General features: G+C 42.6%; 1 protein-coding gene across 1 annotated transcript; it reads left to right on the plus strand.

The window, feature by feature from the left end:
* The first annotated feature begins 801 nt into the window (after positions 1-801).
* Positions 802-9829, plus strand: GPR78 (G protein-coupled receptor 78). The gene is made up of 3 exons (XM_074950152.1): positions 802-1597; positions 2102-2215; positions 7280-9829. Exons 1-3 carry the CDS (start codon positions 930-932, stop codon positions 7515-7517), a joined length of 1020 nt encoding a protein of 339 aa, XP_074806253.1. The 5' UTR covers positions 802-929; the 3' UTR covers positions 7518-9829.
* Positions 9830-18804: the final 8975 nt, after the last annotated feature.

Below are 18804 nucleotides of genomic sequence, written 5' to 3' on the forward strand. Positions count from 1 at the left end.
AGGGTCTACAGGTTTAATAGAAGGGTTAGTCCAGGGCTAGCAGGTTGTGCGGTACATTAATACTGCCCACTGGTGGATTTCTTTGCTCTGGTGATGACCCATGGGAGATGATCCCCGTCCCTGAAAGCTGACTGCACCTGTGGGCTCTTTGAGGCGGTAGGGGAAACGGTGCCAGAGAATACATCACTCAAAATGAGCAGGGGGAACCTGCTATGGGACACGGGGGCCAGGTTTGCTACAGCCACACCCCCCACCCCCTCGCGGGCATCATAACTACTAGTATACCGGCGTGGCTCGCAAAGCACCAGGCAGCTTGCCAGGGATGAATGCGCGCCGTCAATCGCTGAAGGATTAATAACTCGTTGGCAGCTGGCTGCACGGATCCCGCCCCTGCCGCGCGCCAGCGGGAAGTTTGTCTCGCCCTTGGCGGCCGGCGGCTCCCCCCGCTGCTCTGGGCCGAGCGCAGAAGGGAGGCAAGGTTGCTCCGCGCTCCTCGTCTGCGCATGAGTCACCCCGGGAGGCTGGGGCGGTTTGACTATTTCAGGGGCTGAGCAGCGGAGTTGCCGAGCGGCCGAGGAGACGCCGGAGGGGCTCGCTGGGAGCTGAGCGGGCGCCTCCCCCCTGGGGCCGGGGTCGGGTCGGTCGGTCGGGGAAGGGGAAGGGAGGAACTTCTGCCTGCGGTTTGAAGCGGGCAGGTCGGGGGGGGACCTGGGCAGAGGGTGGGCTCGTTTCAGGACCCTGGACAGCGCCGGCGGGCTGGTCGCTTGTGCTTTCTGGCAGCCGGAGCTTCAGATCCACCCCGAGTCTCCACCAACATGCCTGGGGATCTCCGGAAGTCCCCCCGAGAGGCACCTGCCATGTCCCCTTGCCGCTCCGTCTCTGAAGCCTGCCTTCTGCTCACCAAGGGGCGCATGGCTACCTGCTAAGAAATGGACTTGGCAGGAGTTCTCTTGGCTTTCTTCCTGGTGCTGGTGCTGGTGATTTCTCTGCTGTCCAACCTGCTGGTGCTGCTATGCTTCATCTACAGTACCGAGCTCCGCAAGCAAGTCCCCGGGGTCTTCCTGGTGAACTTGTCCTTCTGCAACCTGCTCCTGACGGTCTTAAACATGCCCTTCACTTTGCTGGGGATCCTGAGAAACCAGCCGCCCGTCGGTGACTGCGTCTGCAAAGCGGTGGGCTTCCTGGAAACTTTCCTCACCTCCAACACCATGCTGAGCATGGCAGCCCTCAGCATAGACAAGTGGATTGCCGTGGTGTTCCCCTTGAGTTACACCAGCAAGATGCGGTACAAAGACGCCGTGATTCTGATGAGCTATTCCTGGATTCATTCCTTGACCTTCCCTTTGGTCTCGCTGTTTTTCTCTTGGGTAGATTACAGCAACGTGTACGCCTCTTGCACCTTGCACCTGAGAGAAGAGACGGAGAGGAGGAGGTTTACCGTGTTCACCATCGTGTTTCACGCCACCAGTTTCATGCTCTCCCTGGTGATACTGTGTTTCACCTACTTAAAGGTGTTTAAAGTGGCCAGGTTCCACTGCAAAAGGATAGACATTATTACAATGCAAACGCTGGTTTTGCTGGTAGATATCCATCCCAGGTAATGCGTGTATGTGTGTGTGTGTTAATTCGATGTGTTCACTGTGTTTTAAATCACCCTCTTCCTTAAGGACCCAAACCCATGTCTTGCTTTCCTGAGCACCTTTTGACGTCTTAATTCATGTCCTGCAGATATGATGGCCCCTTCTGGTACAGCGTTTCTTTTCAAACTTCAAAAGCTGTTTAATGAATTCAGCTGTTCATTCAGTGTCAGAGCCTGTGGCTCTATATTGATAGGCAGCTTTGTTTAAACGGGAAGCGAAGGTTCCCAGAAAAGCCAGGACACTGAACGGCTGAGTCCCTCATGTAGCTGATACGCATGCAGGGTTTATGTCCCTAACAGTATCCAGAGGGTTGGTGGGTTCTGGGCTTTTGTTCGGTCTCATACCCTTCATTTGCCAAGTTCCCGCACCTGAGACCGAGTCTCCATGGCAGACTTTACTCTTGGCTCAAGAGTCTCCTCGCTTCTTGTCTTAACGCAGTGATTGTTATTTTCCCTTTTCAGCGTGAAACAGCGTTGTCTTAATGAGCAGAAAAGGAGGCGGCAGCGGGCTACTAAGAAAATCAGTATTTTTATAGGGTCTTTCGTGATCTGCTTTGCTCCTTACATTATCACAAGGTTAGTACTCCCTGCCTCTTCCGGGAGCCTTAGGGGGCAATATGTCATCAGGAATAAGCTACCCCAAGATTCCTGGGACAGCAAAAAGACATTGAGATGATAGCAATAAACAAACAAACCTTCCTTAAAAGTCATTAGGGATACTGGGTTGGACCAAGGGTGATAAATTTGGGGAAATATGAACATAAGAACAACCATACTAGGTCAGACCATAGGTCCATCAAGCCCAGTGTCCTGTCCTCTGACAGGTGCCAATGGCAGATGCCCCAAGGGGAATGAACAGACAGGTTATCATCAAGTGATCCATGCCCTGTCACCCAATCCCAGCTTCTGGCAAACAGAGGCTAGGTACACCATTCCTGCCCATCCTAGCAATAGCCATTGTTGGACCTATCTTCCATGAATCTATCTAGCTCCCTTTTGAACCCTGCTATAGTATTGGCCTTCACAACACACTCTGGCAAGGAGTTCCAGAAGTTGACAGTGTGTTACATGAAAAAATACTTTCTTGTGTTTGTTTTAAACCTGCTACCTATTAATTTCATTTGGTGGCCCCTTGTTTTTGTATTATGAGACGGAGTAAATAACACTTCCTTATTTACTGTCTCATTTACCACTCATGATTTTATAGACCTCTATCATATCCCCCCTTAGTCACCTCTTTTCCGAGCTGAAAAGTCCCAGTCTTATTAATCTCTCCTCATACAGAAGCTGTTCTATACCCTAATCATTTTTGTTGCCCTTTTCTGAACCTTTTCCAATTCCACTATATCTTTTTTGAGATGTGGCGACCACATCTGCATGCAGTATTCAAGGTGTGGGCGTACCATGGATTTGTATAGGCATATATAACATATAAACACAGGGAGCCAAATCATCCTAAAATAGATTTATTGGTAAACTGATAAAGTAATATGAGACTTTGCAGTCTTATAAGATCTTTTTGTTTGTTTTTTACAACAAGATATAGATGCCTCTTCCAGAAAGAGTGGGCTTTTAGGACTGGAACCAGGAGTTCATCACATCTCATTGGTTTTTTTTAGCAGTTTGGCTTATCATCAGCACGTCCCTTATTATAGTCCAAAGGTTGAAGCTCATTGACTTAAATGGAGCCACAAAGATTTGCACCAGCTGATGATCTGGCCCATAGTTTCTATGCCTGGAAATATCATTGATGAAATAATCTAGAGTTTGATCCTGTGCCCATGGAAGTCAGTGGCAAAACTCCCACTAACTTCAGTGGTGCAGGATAGTTTTCCAGGAAGTGTCAGCTCCTAAACACTAAGAAATATCCAGTTTAAAGCAGAGGTTAGTTAAAATGTCAGCAGACTAGATCTTCAGCTGGTGTAAATCTGCAGGGTAGAAGCCAATGGAGCTACACTGATTTACACCAACTGAGAATCCAGACCATTATTTTTACCATGGGTGAACCTGAATCATGATTTTCAAAAGTGACTAGTTTTTGTGGGAACCTGAATTTTTGGGGTGACCAATTTATGATACCTTGAAGGGGCCTGATTTTCAGAAAGTGTTGAGCATCTATATTCTTACAATCAGGCCCTCTGAAGACACATCAGATAGGAGACCCAAACACTGAGGCACCCAAAATACTACTAACTTTTGAAAATCTTGAGTTTGGTATGCTGGTTTTGCATAATTAGGGACATATTCTATCATCTTTCCTCACCCTGTTCCTATCACACTTGCCTTCAGTGGTACAGCTGGACCAAGGAAAGCTATGTTTTAACTTTTGAGATGACACTTTTTAGTATTTCACTTTTTTATTAGTTGAAAGGTTCTTGCCTGACTGGCTAGGCAGCTGCATTTCCTCTTCTTTTGGAAGAATTGTTACAAATATTAACTTGACACCAGAAAGTTAAAAGGTTAATTTATTAATGTTCAGTATCTTATGAGTCATTTTCTGTTCATTATTGTGACCATCAAGCTATAACTTTATACCAAGCAAAGGATGAATTCTGCCATCTTCATTCAGGCTGTATTATACCCTGTTCAGCAAATTCCGGCCTCCAGACACTTTTTAATTCTGAAATATTTCCCATAAACAATTGAAACAAAAAGCCACTGCATTCCTCAGACAAGGTGTTTTGTAAATGTCAGCTAATGCATTTTCTTAATGCATTAAGTGACACTGCGTATGTCAATAGAGAGAAAGTTAAAATAAACTTATCAAGGGGTGAATTCTGTCCCTGCTCCCATGGCCTCAGAGGGCAGCAGAATGGAAAGGATTTGGGGAGGGCTATGTAGGCATCTATGAGGGCTCCTTACAGGGTTAGGCCAGGGGGTAAAGTGGGGTAGGGCTGGAGTATTTGTTGCCATGCAGACCTTCTGTTCTTTCCCTACTTGATGGGCTGTGTCAGGTCCACAGAGACCACACCATCCTTTTAGTTAGAAGAGTCTTCATGGATGCTCTGGGATAGAGGATTCCCCAGCACATGGCCTGGCTTCTCAGGCTATGCTCTGAGATCAGGATTTGCCCCTAACTGAAGAAATGTTAATGAGATTTTGGAAATCAACAATAAATTCTGTCTGTTGGGACTAAACCCAATGGATGAAGTTCATCCTTGATATAACAGCATTGCTATTAATGGGATACTACCCTTTATCTCACTGAGGTCAAGGGGAGTTTTTCCATTTACTTTAGATTAGGATTGGGACCACAATCTATCATATAATACACATACACACTCAAGTATATCTATATATACAGATCTTCTGTTTGACAGTGTTCTACAAAAATATTCATTTTGTACAGGTCAAGCATATATGCCATATGTGGAGGTGATATCTAAGATAGGATAAACTGAGGTACCATGTGATAAATTGCAGATCCACATGATACTCTTATTTATAATGCACTTTTTGACCTCCTTGCTTGCTTTCTGTCATTAATCCATCTCCCTGAGGCTTGTTCTAACATTCCAAGCACTGGAGCATCTACCTTCTTTAAATTCACTTGCCAGAGAAGTGTTCTCCCCTCCACACCCTATGCACACACACAGCTGTGGAATTTGCTGCAGTATTTCACCTATCTGAGGCTCAGGATGGGCAAGATTCAGTCCTGGATGTGTGCCAGGATTTATAGGAATATAACTTTAAAATCCAATATTCTTCAGCCCTGAAAAATGGGAGTTTTGAACTACAAGAAAAGGGAAATTCCAAGCTTCCCAAAGAGACCAAGAGCTCATTCCTAGCTCTGGGAATGTCTGGGATATCACACTTTGAAGTCATTACATTTTAATGTATAGAAAAGCTAGGTTAGGTCATTCTCAAAGGTATTTATGGTGTCTTCTGAGCTCTGTGCAGTTGGCCCCATGGTAATTAAGGCTTTGTGGGTGAATAGATATGAAAAATTGTACAAATAATTTTGTAAAGAAACCTCTCCACTCTATTGAAAGAGTTTTTCAGTAGCAGATGTGACATACGCAGAATACATGATGTTATAGTATGGTATACTGTATGCAGTTTATTGTCGCTCATTTGAGATGACCTTCTTAACTCAGTTATAGTTTCACCACTCATGATTAAGGCTATGTTTTAGTCACGGGTATTTTTAGTAAAAGTTGTGGACAGGTCACAGGCAGTAAACAAAAATTCACAGCCTGTGACCTGTTCATGACTGTACTATATATCCCTGACTAAAACTTGGGTGCTCTGGGGCAGGGGTTGTCCCAGAGGTGCTGCGGGTGCTTTTGGGGGGGTGCCCCGGGGGCACTGCACGTGCTCTGGGGGAGCGGCCTGGGACCCCCGCTGCTGCTGGGGATGAGGGGAGGGTTGGCAGGGACCCACGGCCAATAGGAGCTCCGGGGGCGGTGCCTGCAGGCGGAGGCAGCATGTGGAGCTGCCAGGCCACACCTCCGCCTAGGAGCCAAGGGAGGGACATGTTGCTTCTTCCTGGAAGCCTGCCCCCCCGAACCCTCACCCCCTCCCGCACCCCAAGCCCAACCCTCTGCCTCAGCCCTGAGCCCCCTCACACACCCAAACTCCTGCTGCTGCTGTGGGGGAGGGGTGCCATGGTCTGAGACTGCTCCAGCAGTAGTCAGAGCAGCTGGCTCGGGGGCCAGCCGAGTTGCTCAGGCAGCCCCTGGGTCAGCCGCACCAGCCACTACAGAAGTCATGGAGATCCCGGAAAGTCACAGAATCCATGACTTCCATGACATCCCTGATAGACTCGCAGCCTTACTCATGATTAATGCACCCATATCAAACTCATGCTGATAAAGCCTTTATGCCCAAGATTCTAAAACTGGGGTCAGTGACTACTGGTTATTCACAGAGCACATGTTGGTGGTCTAAAGACAGGTAGCTGGTCACATAGCAATAACATCTCTTGCTTGTTTCCATCTGCTATATAACATTAACAGACATTTAAAATGCATAAATACTTTCCTAATTTCACTTTTCCAAGTAAGCAATTGCAGTAGTTTGCACATGGATATCTTGTGATTGCAAAAGAGAGGGGAAGTAGTCTGAATGATCGAGAAGGAGAGCAAATGTCCATGAGACAATGTGTATTATCTTGAGGTGTTTTATATCACACCAATGCAGCATGTATTCTCTCTTCATACATAACATTTCACAATATCATTAAGTAAGGATATATTAATATATAGCTCCATATTCTATAGTACATGTTACATGTCTTTCTACAGCTTGCCTAGGGAGATGGGAGGAGTCAGGAAGGCAAAACCTTGTCAGACAGCACTGAGATCTTGAATATATTGTCAATTGCTAGGACAGCTCACCAAGTAGAATTAGGCAGAAGTTTTGCAATAAGTTGCTACACTTCTTTGTATACAAGACATGGGAGTATGTGGCCTCAGGGCTTAAATATATAGTTAAAACACTTTTTCCTCCTCATGGCTGTCCTTACTCAGGAAAATCTCCGATAAATTTATCTGTGCAATGACTGCAGGATCATCCCCTCAGGTGCTGCATAGTATAAAAATTAATTCTTAAGATGCTATTATTCCTGAAAATGTGAGTTGAACGGTTTGCTAGTGTGGATGTAACATTCAGCTTTTCCTCTTTGTTAATGTTTAACAGGTTGATAGAACTTCTTCCTTTTGTTACCATAAACTACTACTGGGGAATTGTAAGCAAGTGCCTCACCTACAGTAAGGCTGCATCAGATCCATTTGTTTATTCTCTTTTACGTCAACAGTACAAGAAAGTCATGATCAACATTGTCAATAGGATACTTAAAAGGGATCTGTATCCTTCATCTGGCTACAACAGCTCTCTAGACACTGAAAATGATTATTGCTTACACAGAACATGCTAACATCATGACAGTCATTAGTCTTCAAGTTAGGCCTGACTTTTGCCACGATAAGGATATCACCTGATCTATCACATGTTGACTGGACAATGGTGACACATACCTTTTGGATATGAAAGCTGGATTCCTGCAATGCATTTGATTATGGGCTTTCAAAACAGGCTCTTCCATTGTCTGCATTTAGTACAGAATGTAGCTGCATAGTCACTGTCAGGGATGGGCAGAGGTGATTCTGTCTAACCACTGCTTTGCCTTCTGCACTGACTGCTTCTTGGTAAGTGGAATAAGTTCAAGGTTTGGGGTTTAACTTTTAAAGCCTATAACATTCCAGATGCCATGTCCTGGTATTTTACTGAGGATCCAGCAACCTACTCTCTTAAAGCAAAGATTATGGGACCATTGGAGCCTAGGGCATGAACAGATAGTTGGAGCACCACTTGTACAGTATATTTGCGTCTGCAATCCTGGATTTGTCTTAATTTTAGAACATTTTAAAAGAGTATTTCAATTGATGACTTGTTCTATTGATGCCTAGAATGGGTATTATGGATGGGCACTTTGAAAATGAGATTACTATTATTTATTATAAGGCAACATGATTGTAACATAGACTTTAAAAGTGATATGTGTATTCAATGTGCCAGTATTTTATCAAGCATAACCAAAGGCCATGTATCTGATTTACTAATATTTAGCACTTTTGTGATACTACATAATTACAGTAATCGCAGTGACAGCAACAAAGACATAATCAGAGTTTAGTTAACTAGCATTGTAATTTATGTCACTGAGCCAGGTCCACTCAACACACCTTTCATTAGGAGGAAATCAGGTCAATTAGATTGTAGAAGTGACACTATATTTAAGATATTTTTTGTTCAAGAGCTATCCAATAACATACACCAGGATAAAATAGAGTAATTATTTTTAAAGAAAGTATAATGGGGAAAAAATCTTTCATACATCAGGTAAATTTTGTGAATAGCCGCAATATGGTATGAGCTTTTCCCTTTGATTTACCTATTTAATTACTTATTACTTATCATAATAATAATTATTATTAATCTAAAAAGTCTTTTGGAAAATACTGGAACAAATTATGAACAGTAGTCCATCAATTATATGTTATAATGGATATGAATGAGTAGTGTTCTGTGGAGCTCAATAAACTAATGCTTTGTAGCCAAACAAAAGCAATTTTAAGATGTATTTTTAAGAAGAAGCATACCTGTAAGACAACATATAAAGTTTGTCTTTATTTTTTAGGTTATAGTAGCATTAAAAATTAGGGATAGAATATTGGCTTTGATCCTGCAAAGAGCTGAGAATTCTGATCTTGATTCAGCAAAGCACTTAAGCATGTGATTTACTTTAAGCACTTACATAAATCCTATTGAAGTCAATGGGACTATGCACATGATTAACGTTAAGCATATGTTTAAGGACTTTGCAGGACCAGGGTCAGGTGTTCAGTAGCTTGAAGGACTGCAATCTGCAGAGGATTAAAGGGCCGTATTGAAATTTCACTGAAGCCAATGAAAAGGCTCATACTGCATAACAAATACAATGTCATTATGTTATCCTCTGCTTTCAAAAGTTGAGGCCTTTCTAATGCTCTATTGCCATGCAAGTAAATTAGGCCTCCATGTTCTGCATCTATAGCTGGCTAGTATTAAAGCTGAATGTACTATCACGTTTTTGTCTACTTAGTAAAGTATTTGTACTCTCTCTAACTTTGTGTAAATACAATATTTCAGAAAGAGTATTTGTGTATGACATGTTCAGTTTCTTTTCTTCCTTCTCCTCCCCTCCCTCTACTCCCTATGATAATGAAACCTGGTGTTTAAATCTTTTATAGCAACAGCATCAGCAGTGTAATAATTAGACATCTCTCCTGGAGGAATGTTAATTTGTTTTAGAGTCAAGCATTTTTGTGCCAGAAAGTTTCGATGTGCTCTGACATCTGTCACTACGACATTGATCTGTAAACTTTGGTGAGTTTAATGCTAGCTGCAATGTTTAGCTGGGCTATAGTTTTTTAAAGAAAATGCTGCTCCCTTTGAATATTACATTTAATACTTAGCTGAATGTATTGCAAAATGTGACCTCCAAAACAATATGGAAATGAATAAAAATATTATTTGTGTTTACATTTTCTAGTGTTAAATGAATATGAGAGGAGAAACATAAGATATTGTGACAATATCTGAAATCAGGACAGCACTCTTTTAAAAATCAAGAGCCAGAACCCGGTGAAGCCTGGTACACCTCTTTTGAAGTCAAGTGAACCGTGCTGATTCATACCAGCTGAGGATAGAGTGTCATGCATGTATTTTAGAATAGAAGCTCAATGCAACAAGATGCTGAGTACCTACCGGAAGTGCTTAGTGCCTTCAGGTCCCATGAACTTCAATTCCAGAAGTTGCTAAGCTCCTTTCAGGATGGAGCCCTAAGAGCAGATAATTCAGATGTATAAATTAGCACTTGATGTACCTTTGTGAATAATCATCATCACAGAATGATTACTGAATATGGAATTATCCCACCCTAGTCTGACTAACACAGAGAGATTTTTAACTTCACTGTGACAGACATATGCAGCATTCTTCTGTTTCAGGCTTTCTATATGAAAATACAGTGGAATCAGAATTCTTTAAGCATCGTTTGTACCCCACGTGTTACAGTGCATTTAGAAAGCAATCTTAAGTTCAGTGAGTGGGGGTTAAACTTAAGGTTGCTTGAAAAAATAGCAGCTTTGAATCTTAATGTGTTAAAATTACCCTTAGAAATGCAGTTCATCATTTCATGAGATACTTAGTACTCAGCTAGACAAAGCCCTTGAAAAGATACTGTAGAGAAAGAAGCCTATACTAGCAGGGAGATGCAGACTAGATGACACGATGAGCATGTTCTTTTTCATAAAAGCTACATGTGCAGTTGTGCATACAGAAATGCCTGTGCAATTACGTGTACAATTTCATGGACACTTAGCATGATTCAGGTATTTGTATCTGCAAGTGTCCTGGTGTGTTTGTAATTAATGTGGCTAGCCAGTGTGTGTATCTTGTCATGGTAACTACACGAGCAGGTTAGGTGCACAGTTGTGCATCTGATTTTTTGAAAAGCAGGTCCAAGTAAATCTCTCCAGTCTGTGGGTCAGATTCTGTGCTGTACATTGATGAAGCACAGAAGGCCGAGGCAAGGATTTAAACCACCTTTATGTCCTCCCAGTGTTGGCAAAATGGCAACTGACATAATTTATGCAGCCCAGTGGATGCTCTAAATTACAGCAGCCTCTCTCCACTACCTAGGGAAGTGACACAGGCCAGAATAGCCGCAGTGGAGAGTGCTATGATTTGTCCCACTCCCATCTTTCCCAGTCCTCCTCTCACCATTGGTATTCCCTTTTCCCCCAGACATGCAGGGAGGTCAGCATGATAGTGGGTGCAGAGTCGTGGCTGAATTGTTTCTGGTGACTTTTATGAGTATGCAATAAAACTCCAGTGGCTCTTAACTAGAATCGTGTTCATTCATTGTAAATAAAGTACTTGGGATTTTTGGTGTGTATAAATGGGAACAAAACCATGTTTGAACAGACAGAACCATCAATCATTTTAGTCTACTCCTGCCATCTCCTTTTTAAGCAGGTGTGCTTAGAAATGTTATTGATTAATGAAAATGTCCTCATCCTAGATTTCAGTCCATTAGCACTAATGGCTCCCGTTAGGTTGCTAGGAGTCCTATTGTATATGTTAAAGACCCTCTGGATGAAAATGTCATTTTTGATATCCAACCTAAACTTTTCTTCTGCATCCTGTGTCCATTCCCTTTGTTGCCTGTTTTTTTTTTTAGGTTAATATGGGCTACACTCTGAATCTTGCCCTTTTCACATCGCGTGAACAGATTCTTATTCAAGCCTTTGTGGCATCATGTCAGGTGTTTGTAAACCTTAATTAGGTATGCAACTAAGCTTCGTTTCTCTTTCTAGGATAAATGTGTTCAATTCTTGAAACCTTTACTAAGAAGAAAAGGAGTATTAGTGGCACCTTAGAGACTAACAAATTTATTTGAGCATAAGCGTTCGTGAGCTACAGCTCATCTGATGAAGTGAGCTGTAGCTTACGGAAGCTTATGCTCAAATAAATTTGTTAGTCTCTAAGGTGCCACTAGTACTCCTTTTCTTTTTGCGAATACAGACTAACATGGCTGCTACTCTGAAACCTTTACTAAGAAGACATTCTCCCCATACACTAAGTTAGCTTTGCTTCCCTTCTCTAGCCACATTTTTCTAACATTCAAATGTCTTTTTTTTAAGTATTAAGCTCAAGCTTTAATACTCCCACAATATTCCAAATGAGGCCTGACGAGGCCCTTATACAGCAGCCTCATTTCCACCTTCACTTCACTTTATAATTCCCCTCTTTATACACCCAAATCACCCTGTTTTCTTTCTTTGCAGCAGCCACATGCTGCAGCTCATTTTCAGACTGCTTTGTTCAAACACAGTAAATAACTGTCCTGTGCCTTACACGGAGAACGCAGCAGCACCTTCTCTGATTGGCCAGGTATTTCAACAATAATACTGGTTTGTTTGTTTTTTTACACCATTGCCTTCGTATTAGACTGGTACTTCACCGGTAGAAAATGCTAATTGGCTCGACATGACCTTTGTGCAGTGGAACTAACGTACATCCCTCCTTGCATTTGCACAGCTCAGATTGGAATTCAGCTTTGAATCTGGCATGCAGGCTAAACAAACACTGCCTCTTTATTCATTGTTGATGAAGGTTGTGCCGAGCAAGTGAGGGGAAAATCAGCTGATCAGAGGGATCACGAGGGCGAGATGGGCCCTAAATTTGGCCAAGGGATTGCTGAAGCACTGAAGGCCTCCAGTGTGTTAACGCTGCTGTACAACTGGCAAAGGGAAAACTTAAAGAGGACCAGTAAAGCCATTTTTTTTCTTGGTGATAACAGACATGTCAATCTATTTTTAATACATTTGGTTTGGGAAATAAGTCGTGACTGCTATATCTGATTATTCAAACCACCAGGCTCTTATATAAAGCATTGAGCTGACCTCAGTCCAACAAGACATGGAACATGCTGGTCCCCTGCCTTCAGAGCTGTGTAACAGGCTTGATGCAGGAGTCAGGGCTTGTCTGCTTGATTCTTGCAAACGTGTTTGAGTGGTGTGATTTGTAAAGCATGCTAACGTGTTGCACTCTAACTGCCCATGTAGACTATGCTAGTGCACTCTGAAAGGTACCTAGTTTGCATAAACATGTGCCTGTAAATACTGGTAAACAGGATCTTGAATTGTGTTTATTGTTTGATTGTGATTTTTGTGATCTGCAAGGGAAAGTATAATCTGTGATTTTGGGTTATACTGCATGTTATTTTAAAATATAAAAACCATTACAGGAGTAAGTTTGATGCTCTGAAGAGGGCATTGGATTTGGCTTTATGAAACCTGGGCCTTATTTCTGGATCCATCATTGACACTGTATTTCTTTGACTTATCTGCACTGTGCCTCAGTTTCCTCACCTGTAAAATGGGCATAATATTGTTTACTCACCTTTATAAAGTATCTGGAGCGCCAGAGATGAAGAGCACTTGAATACTTGGTAAGTATTATTAAATACAGCCAGAAAGCCTCTTCTTGCAACGTTTAAACCCTGTGCAGCATCTGTCTAGCTGCATTGACAAAGACCCTTCCCCACACCCTAATCACAAATAACTAAAAAGTAAGAGACAAAATCTTGACCTGGCTTAAAAACTGGTACAGCAATAGGAAACTGAGTTGGAAGGACTCATCCTGTGTCATTCAAATCAATAGGAGTTTTGACATTGACTTAAAGGGGAGCAGGAGCAGATCCAAAGTGATTGGGGCCCAGATCCACCAAAGGACGTAGCACCTGACTCTCACTTTAGGTGCCTAATTCCAAAAGTTAAGTGCCACTGAGATCCTCACCACCCTGATCAGCTGCTGCCTAACCCTGGAAGTATTGAAGCCCTTTGCACATACATTTTTGATATTCAAGTCCTTGAGATGCCTAAATTTCTGCCTCTGGGCACACAGGCTACTGCCTCAGTCCTGAGGCTGGAGCTTATCTCACACCTAAGCCCCAGGAGGATCCTCAAACCATTTCCTAACCTATCTCTCCTGCAGGACCAATCTGGTAGGTGTACTCAGAGTACTCCCAACTCCACACAAAATGACATGGGCAAGGGAGAAGTCCCTTGTAACCTTTAGTCCAGTGGTTTGGGAACTCACCCAAGATACAGGAGACCTGTGGTCAACTCTCCCCTCTGCTGATGCAGAGCAGGGATTTGTACTTGGGTTCCCCTACTCTCAGCTGAATGCCATGGGGGTGATGGAAATTACATTGGGGTGGAGGGAGAACCTTTTGACATGCAGACATTTTGCCTCCCAATAGAAGGGAACGACTTGACCCTAATGGCTGGGCTGACACCACCACTCGAGAGGTAGCATATGGGTTCGACACTGAGAGAGGGAGTTACTCAGCCGGGAGACTCTGCTCTCCACAAAGGGACACTGGAGGGATCACTACTCCCTTGTGACCCAGCAGCAATATATAGCAGCAGGGCTGCTGGAGTCTGGGTCACCACCTTGAGGCTTAGCCTCAGAGCAGCTCTGCAGCTATTCTCCAGGAGGCATTGTGGTGTCCTCCCCTCTCAGGATGTGAACAGTGCTCCAGAGGTGTGCTGGGAAGCAGTGATTTGTCCCGCTCCCTGGTAGGACCTGACTGAAGTCATTAGAATTCTGAAGGGCACAGTGAGGCATTTAGATGAATAAGTCTTCCTCTTTCTTCCCCTTCCCCTATGGAAAGAACAACAATGGATAACCCACGGAAACTAATGGCTGGGAAATTTAGAACAAGCAACAGCGTACCGTCATCCTGTAGAAGCTGTTGGCATGGTAGGTCCTGGAGTTAAATAGTATGGCTAGATATTAAAAAGGGCTGGATCATGCTAAGATTACTGATGACAGCTGTAGTTGTGCCCATTATGGTCCTTTTTCTGCAATCTTTAATTAGGAAAAGCTCCTATCAAATTGAGTTGTGTAAGGACATTATTTGTAATAGCTCATCTTCTTCCAAACACTATCAGCAAGGGCCAGATCCTCAGATGGTACAAACTGGTGTAGCGCCATTGATGTAAATGACTTACACCTGCTGAGGATTGGGCCCAAAATACTGACCACTGCCAGAAGCAGGAGAATTGGCTTGATTGGCCAGTGGGAGATGTACACATGTAACTAAGAGGAAACTTTAGCTGAAGGTCAGTGCTGATATTGCAGATCCTATTTTCCTCTGAAAAGTATCCTGCTATTCAGTTTCATTTTCTTTTCATTCATTTTAATCCGAGTCCCACTAACACTCACTTGGGCCACCCTTAACAATTCGTTACTTCCTCCATTTTGTACATACATCCAATACTTGTAAATGGTTCTTGCATCAGCCCTTAATCATCATTTGGCCAAGGAAAACATATATACTGACGTTCATATACTACTTCCTGATGAATAGTCCTTCAAGCCCTTTCACAATTTTTGTTGCTCCTCTACAAATTCCTTTCAATTTGTTGACATTTGTTGACACCTGTGCTTTCAATGTTTTAGTGGCAAGATGGGAATAAGGGAGGGATGCACAGTGGTGCTGATAAGTCTGAACTTTGTTTTCTAGGCTGAACTGCATAACAGGAGCCACTGAGTCCACTGGATACTGTTACAACCAATATGTTTTTTCTCTTTTCAGGTGCAGGACCTAATGAGCTTCCTGCTAATAGTCAGACCAAAATCACTGCATCTAGAGCTCATTGTACACATGATTTCTTTGGAGGGAAGAGCTGCTATATATAGGTTTGGCCCAATGCCTATGGAGGCCAATCAAAAAGCTCTCACTGATTAGGATAGGTAAGCTTACCTTTGTGATTGATGGTCCCATACACCAAACATCACAGCAGTATTCAGCATCCAATCCCAAAGGACTGGTCACTTACCCCAGGTCAGTTGCACATTAGATCTGACACCAAAGACAATGCTGGTAGCCAATCCTATAATAAACTATCAAAAGATTTATTAACTAGGAAAAAGAAATGAGAGTTATTTTCAAGGTTAAAGCAGGTAAACATATAAACACAAAAGAGTTGCAGTTTTAAGTTTCAAAAGGTAATAGAAACTTCTATAATAAGCAAGCTGTGCGTGTCCTTTACTGAGGCTAAGTACTGGGGATCTTTTGCTTATGCTTAGTAATCCTTGCCCCTCAGAGTCCAAGAAGCATAAAAGATACAGTTTCTTCTTGTTATGGCCTTTTATTTCTTCCCCATTATGCTTCAAGTGGCAAGTTCAGCTTTTGGGAGGAATTCAGTTGCATGTGTCCTCTTCACAGGGGCGGAATGGAAGAGGAAACAATCAACAAAGTCTTTTTGTCCTCTGATGTTCCACAGTGCTTTGTCTGGTGTTGATGGGCCTCCTTTTGTTAGACGGGAGATAACACCTCCGGTGGCAAACTAGTATTTCACACTTGTTAATGCTTCTTTCCTGACTGGTGATTTGCAATTATAGAGCAAACACTTAAATATTACCTTATAACATGGGATTCAGATATTATAGGTGAGATTAATGCATGCAGCAACTTACAAGCATTCCATAAAGTCTAAACACTGAGCTCTTTTTTAAATAATTCTAATACTTATTTTAACAGTACTAACACACAGGTGAGCCAGACTGGTTCCAGCTAGGTATTGGCAGTGTTCAGCTGAAAACTAAGGGCCTTGGCAGAAGCTGGCACCTGGTTTGCCAGTGTCACAGCACTATCCCAAGTTAGCCCTGGAGAACATTCTTACACCTTTTGACTATAAAGCTTTCTGAGCTGAGAAAGAGAGTAATTGAACTGAGCCTCAAAATAGGACTTTTAAGTTCTTTTCTGGTAGAGCTTATATTAATTTTTAATATTCCATCTGTGGTCAGGAGAAGAGAAAGACCTTTGATTCTCAGCACAAATCTTTTCAGCATACTTATTTCCCCTTGTTTAGTTCTGTGGTGCTCAGATATATTCAAATTTTCAGTCACATTTTAAGGGAGCTAGAGATTCGTCACTCATGGATCTCATCTTTCCTAACAAGCCAAACTGGATGTCCACAACTTCCCTTAACAATGTTCATGCAAGCCCACTAGGCATCCAAAAAGCAATGCAGTAACATTAAGGGGACTAGGTAAAAATAAATGCCCTTTGGTGACTTTGAGAGGCAGCTTGGCTTTGCAGTTGAAATGCTGGGCTGGGACTCGGAAGTTCTGGGTTGAATTTCCAGCTCTGCCACAGACTTTTAATGTGACCTTGTGCAAATCACTCTGTCTCTCTCGCTGGACCTCAGTTCCCCATCAGTAAATAATATTGATTTCTTTCTCCCACCCTTCATCTCCCCCCCCAATTAAATTGTAAGCTGCCCAGGGCAGGGACTGTTTCATGCTATGGGTATAATGCCTAGCAGAATGGGGCCCTGTCCTGAGTTGCAGCCTCAAAGTATTACTATAATGCACATAATAACACATGTTGCTCAGCTGCTTGAAACCCAGACCAGTAAGGGGTTGTATCACCACTTGCCATGCCTTAAATGGATGCCTATGGATGCCTTACCTATGGATGCCTTAAATACTATGCTACTGTCTCTCACAGCCTGGGTACCAAAGCCAGTGAACACGCATGAAGCTCCATCACCCAGTAACTTTTTGCAGCATGACTCCAACACTCTCCCCAATCCCAAATTTCCCCCAAACTGTCAGTGGTATAGTGTCCCGCCTTCTCCTGCAACACTCACAGAAGTTATTCAGTTTGCTGCACTTTTAAAGAGACAGTAAACTGCATCTCATTAATTTAAGTGGGGTTTGACTAACACCTCGTCTTTCAATCACAGAACTGTGTTGATTTACGTTAAAAAGTTGTGTTAAAAGTAAAGCAAGTATTAATCAAAAAGGCATTGATTTAAGTGATATCATGCATAAGGAATTAAGATAGAAAGGTTACATATAAACAAGAGTAAAAATACATTTCTAAAACTAAAACTTAATTTCAGCCTAAGAAGATTTCTCATCTAAACTCAGTTCCCAGAGACTTCAGCTCCTTTGTTTGGAGGAGCCAATGTTCTGTGATTTCAAGAGCTCTGGCCTCTTTACTCCCTCAAGTGATGGATGTAAAAATGCCCATTTCTCTCTCCTTATATCCTCCCAAAGTCCACTGACCCTGTTCCAAGGGGCAGAAATGCCTACTGGGGCAGTGCAGTCTCCATCCCCCATACAGATTGTTGAGTAGTCATCCTTCCTAATTACTTTCCTGATGGCTTTGTTCACCTTGCATATAAATGTGCTTTTCTTTGTCTTTGGTCACACCTTGCCTAATTTACATTGGAGACACATTCAAGAAAGAAGAACCACATTCCTTGGTCTGCAACAACATGGCTTAGGCACTGCTTGGCAAATATATTTTAAGAACACGTTTCCAGCACATGTCTATCAAGTCCTCTGTGGGGTTACTGTACAGACATCATGCAAGAATATGAATGATCAGTAGGTTATTAGTTTTCCAATATCACCTTTTCGGTATATATTATGACATCAGTGTGCCAGCTGGCATTGGGCTGCTCTTAAGGTCACACTGATATCCTCCCATTTTGTATCTCTGCTGCTTATTTCGTCTTTCTGGGCATAAGGCTTTTGTCATAAATATAAAGGGAAGGGTAACCACCTTTCTGTATACAGTGCTATAAAATCCCTCCTGGCCAGAGGCAAAACCATTTCATCTGTAAAGGGTTAAGAAGCTAAGGTAACCTCTCTGGCACCTGACCCAAAATGACCAATGAGGGGACAAGATACTTTCAAATCTGGAGGTGGGGGGGAACAAAGGGGTCTGTCTGTCTGTGTGATGCTTTTTCCAGGAACAGATCAAGGCTGCAAGCCTTCCAACTCCTGTTAAGTTAGTAAGTAATCTAGCTAGAAAATGCTTTAGATTTTCTTTTGTTTAATGGCTGGTAAAATAAGCTGTGCTGGAGGGAATGTATATTCCTGTTTTTGTATCTTTTTGTAACTTAAGGTTTTGCCTAGAGGGATTCTCTATGTTTTGAATCGGATTACCCTGTAAGGTATTTACCATCCTGATTTTACAGAGGTGATTCTTTTACCTTTTCTTTAATTAAAATTCTTCTTTTAAGAACCTGATTGATTTTTCATTGTTCTTAAGATCCAAGGGTTTGGGTCTGTGTACACCTGTACCA

This window comes from Natator depressus, chromosome 4 (genome assembly GCF_965152275.1).
Source record: "Natator depressus isolate rNatDep1 chromosome 4, rNatDep2.hap1, whole genome shotgun sequence".
Lineage (NCBI taxonomy): Eukaryota > Metazoa > Chordata > Testudines > Cheloniidae > Natator > Natator depressus.